General features: G+C 38.7%; 1 protein-coding gene across 1 annotated transcript in view; it reads right to left on the minus strand.

The window, feature by feature from the left end:
- Positions 1 to 2955, minus strand: part of LOC106807430 (regulatory factor X-associated protein-like) — a gene marked incomplete at its 5' end in the record, with an annotated part of 7163 nt that extends 4208 nt beyond the window's left edge. Inside the window, 2 exon segments of the mRNA XM_014809753.1 lie at positions 1135 to 1257; positions 2676 to 2955. Coding sequence (XP_014665239.1) covers positions 1135 to 1257; positions 2676 to 2861 — 309 coding nt within the window.
- Positions 2956 to 3559: the final 604 nt, after the last annotated feature.

Below are 3559 nucleotides of genomic sequence, written 5' to 3' on the forward strand. Positions count from 1 at the left end.
GCCGCAGGCCTGCGGCAACTGTACGCGGGCTATAGGTACTAGAGCTAAGCCAACACCTACTGAAGAAATGAAATCAACTGGCCCTTATTACCTAACCCTAACCATATCAAATAGTTACCAGGGTACGTTCCGGTATACCGGACCGTACCCAGGGTACGTTCCGGCAGTACCCTGGAGGACATAGACCTATGAGCCTTATTAGGCCTACATCCTTATCCACATAACAGCAAGTAGCTTTGCTCGACAATGCTTGTTCCAGAAACCGAAGCTACACAGTTGCAACAGGCAGATTCTACGTGATTGGAGCTGAGGGCTTACAAAAATATTTTCCCGTAACTCACAAGTCCTGAAATTCAATGTTACAAAGATTCCAAGAATTCTGCTGGCTGCAAGAAGTTGGACTATTAATAATATTATTATTAGTTCTAAAACCTTGAGCCAAATATAACCTTGTCATCAAAATATTTAGTAAATGGTAAACAATTAATTGTTAAGCCCGGCGCACACGTGAGTAATTTTACTCACGCGTCATATTTTCAGCGTCCGCCGCAAACGTGAGTAAAATTACTCAAGGTATAAGTGGTAATGCAGATCACGTGAATGTGCGCAGCCATTACTGGTCGCAGCCGTCTTTAAAATGATTTAAACGCATGCGCTGTGAGTACCAGTGTTGAGTAAATTTACTCAGCGCGCGCGCACACGTTGAGTAAAATGACGCATGAGTCAAAAATTATCAAACTCGTTTGATATTGAGTAAAATCACGCATGCGTCAAATTACTCAACGAAAATCTGCCGCACACGTGAGTAAAATGACTTATGCGTCATTTTACTTGAGTAAAATAACTCACGTGTGCGCCAGGCTTAACATGCAATCACACGGCACCTGTGACTTCCTCGTGTAGCGGATTTGCCAACAGATACTTCAGTCTCAGACACTCAATATAATTTAATCTATCTACATCCTTAAAAATTGATAGAGATAGTGTTAAATAACTAGATGTAATACAACACGAGTCTACACCACAACAGTTAATTCTTGCCCTGGCTAGACAAATGAAAACCAAAACATAGAGACACTGAAGAGTGACGTGTAGTTAAAGGCAATAACATGCGATTGCAATATAGAAGCAAACCTGTTTCTTCTCATTGAGGACTTGTTCCAACAAGGATGGACTAAGTACCAGTGTATCTGGCGATTCCTCATTGAGGTCACTAGGTGGCACTACTGTCATTTCAAGCCCCTCTTTGATTTTTGCCTTCAAATAGCATAAAAGAAATATTCATCAGTTTATTATGATAACTGATTTTATAATAGTTGCTTACCAATCAATAAGTATCTAATGCTCCAAGCATGCAAATGCACATAAAAAAAAATTGATATATGACATCAACGTGTATATTTTCACCCTGCAATTTACAACTAGTTTATAGACAGCTTATAGTTCTGGCTGGAGTTAAAATTATTTTAGCACAAAGCTGAAATTAATTTGACTACCATGAAATGCTAAGATATTTCATGACTGATTTACCGATCTCAAATTACAAAAAAGGCTAACTTCAATACCAAACTACAATAAACTCCCAATACAGACCACCCTCAGGACCATCCATTTAGTTTCATTTTCTGTTAAAGCGTGTATTGCGAGAATTTTCCAGTGTTTTCCCCACTTTCATGATACCTACCGTTATTGCTTGAATAACAGCAATTGTCTAGAGTAACGATAAAATGTCTTAGAACCTTCGTATTCACCAAATCCAATGAAATCATGCACGATTACAATTTTGCGTTCTGTTTCTGTTTACCGTTGCCATCTCTCGAATTTTCTCGTGGTAGCGCGAGACATCTATCACGGTGCAGTAATGCATACCGTCGCACCGTAGAAATCAGGTCAGAGTGTAAACACAGATGTTCATACTAGTGTAACAGCAGTGTAGTACTAATGCCACGTAAATTCTGTTATTAGAGAAGCTTGTGGATTGCCAGTCAGATAGTAACACGGGAATAACAATGACAGAAAGTGCTCTAAATTATTTACATAAAAACCAATAATATTTACCAAACAGAATTGCACGCCCTTTTGTTTTAATTATGTGCACTTGTTTAAAGACGCCATTTGTGATTTTGAGTCGGGACACGATAAAATTTATTGCTGGTATGATATGATGTGGTCAAATCAATTTTTCTATGCTATAACTGCATAAAATCTTGGTGTTTTGAATGTTGGTATAATCAGTGATATTTCCACTGTCAGGTGAGACCTATATTCAGCTATATTTTGTTTTTCTGAGCTAAAAAAACTCGCAATACATGCTTTAAGTTTTGTTTACAGAGCGACCTATTGCAGGCATATCTTACATGTTTCAGATAGATTCAGTGCCTTAACTGCCTAATTGACATGCCTTAATTAAATTTATAACATTCATAAGATTGATAAAATTATTGACTTTAAACAATCACACAACGATCAGCTGTGTTTTCACGGCTTGATGTATATGTGTCCGAACTGATAAAGTTTACCCGTGTATTGGGACTGTTTCCGACACACGTAATTGACTCCAATTGGTACGGCTCCCACTCGAGCCTTTCCTCATCCTCCCATAAACAACATGTGCTCTTTGAATTTTCGGGGTAGGATCCTGAAATACCAGATTTGCTTAGTTAATGAGCTTCTACCTCAAGTTTTGCCGTCACAGCCTCCATTTCTTTCTTCTTCTTGTACTTCTCCTTGTACGCCTTCAATCGATGGGTTCTACATAACGGTGGTTTGTTTGGTGTAGATCTCATACTTGGCTCCAGACAGCCATCGTGGGAACATAGCATTGCTGCATTGATTGGCGAACCTCGACTTCTTTGTTTCATAGTCACAGTCCTAGGTGTTGAAGCAGAATCTGAAGTGTCAGCTGCACACACTGCATTATCTTTTATGACACAACTTTTCTTGATTATAGTCGTCCTGTAACAACAAGCACAGAATAAGAGCATCATCTAAACTAGCTGTACAGTATTATCATGAATGTATCTATACATATGTTTTATAAATATGGTTAGGATACTATCTATGGTAGTTAATACTTTGGTCCCGGTGATCACAAGCGTCTATAATATTACTCAATTAGAATCCCTAGTTCATTCCCTCTGATTGCCAGCTACAGCCTTACTAATATGCCATTATCTATGTCAAGATATTTTAAGTTAATCAAAATCAGGTAACGATGGAGTAACTTCTATCGTTGTTATGTTAATCTTTTTACCCATACAACTTCAATTAGATCTGGAATATTAAATTCCACTACAAGGCCTCATTTTGCCTACAAGCGACTGGCCAGTTTCGAGCTCCTACGATAGCCACTGCATGTATACACCATGAGAAAGCATATATAATATTTATATATCAATTTTGCTTCAGCCACACTAGCTCTAGCCTAACTATAGCCTCGTGTGATGCGTTCGCGCAGGCCTGCCCGGCAACTGTACGCGGGCTATAGGTACTAGAGCTAGCCAACACCTACTGAAGAATGAAAATCAATTGGCCCTTATTACCTAACCCTAACCATATC

The sequence above is a fragment of the Priapulus caudatus genome, unplaced genomic scaffold (assembly GCF_000485595.1).
Source record: "Priapulus caudatus unplaced genomic scaffold, Priapulus_caudatus-5.0.1 Scaffold214, whole genome shotgun sequence".
NCBI classification, from domain to species: domain Eukaryota; kingdom Metazoa; phylum Priapulida; class Priapulimorpha; order Priapulimorphida; family Priapulidae; genus Priapulus; species Priapulus caudatus.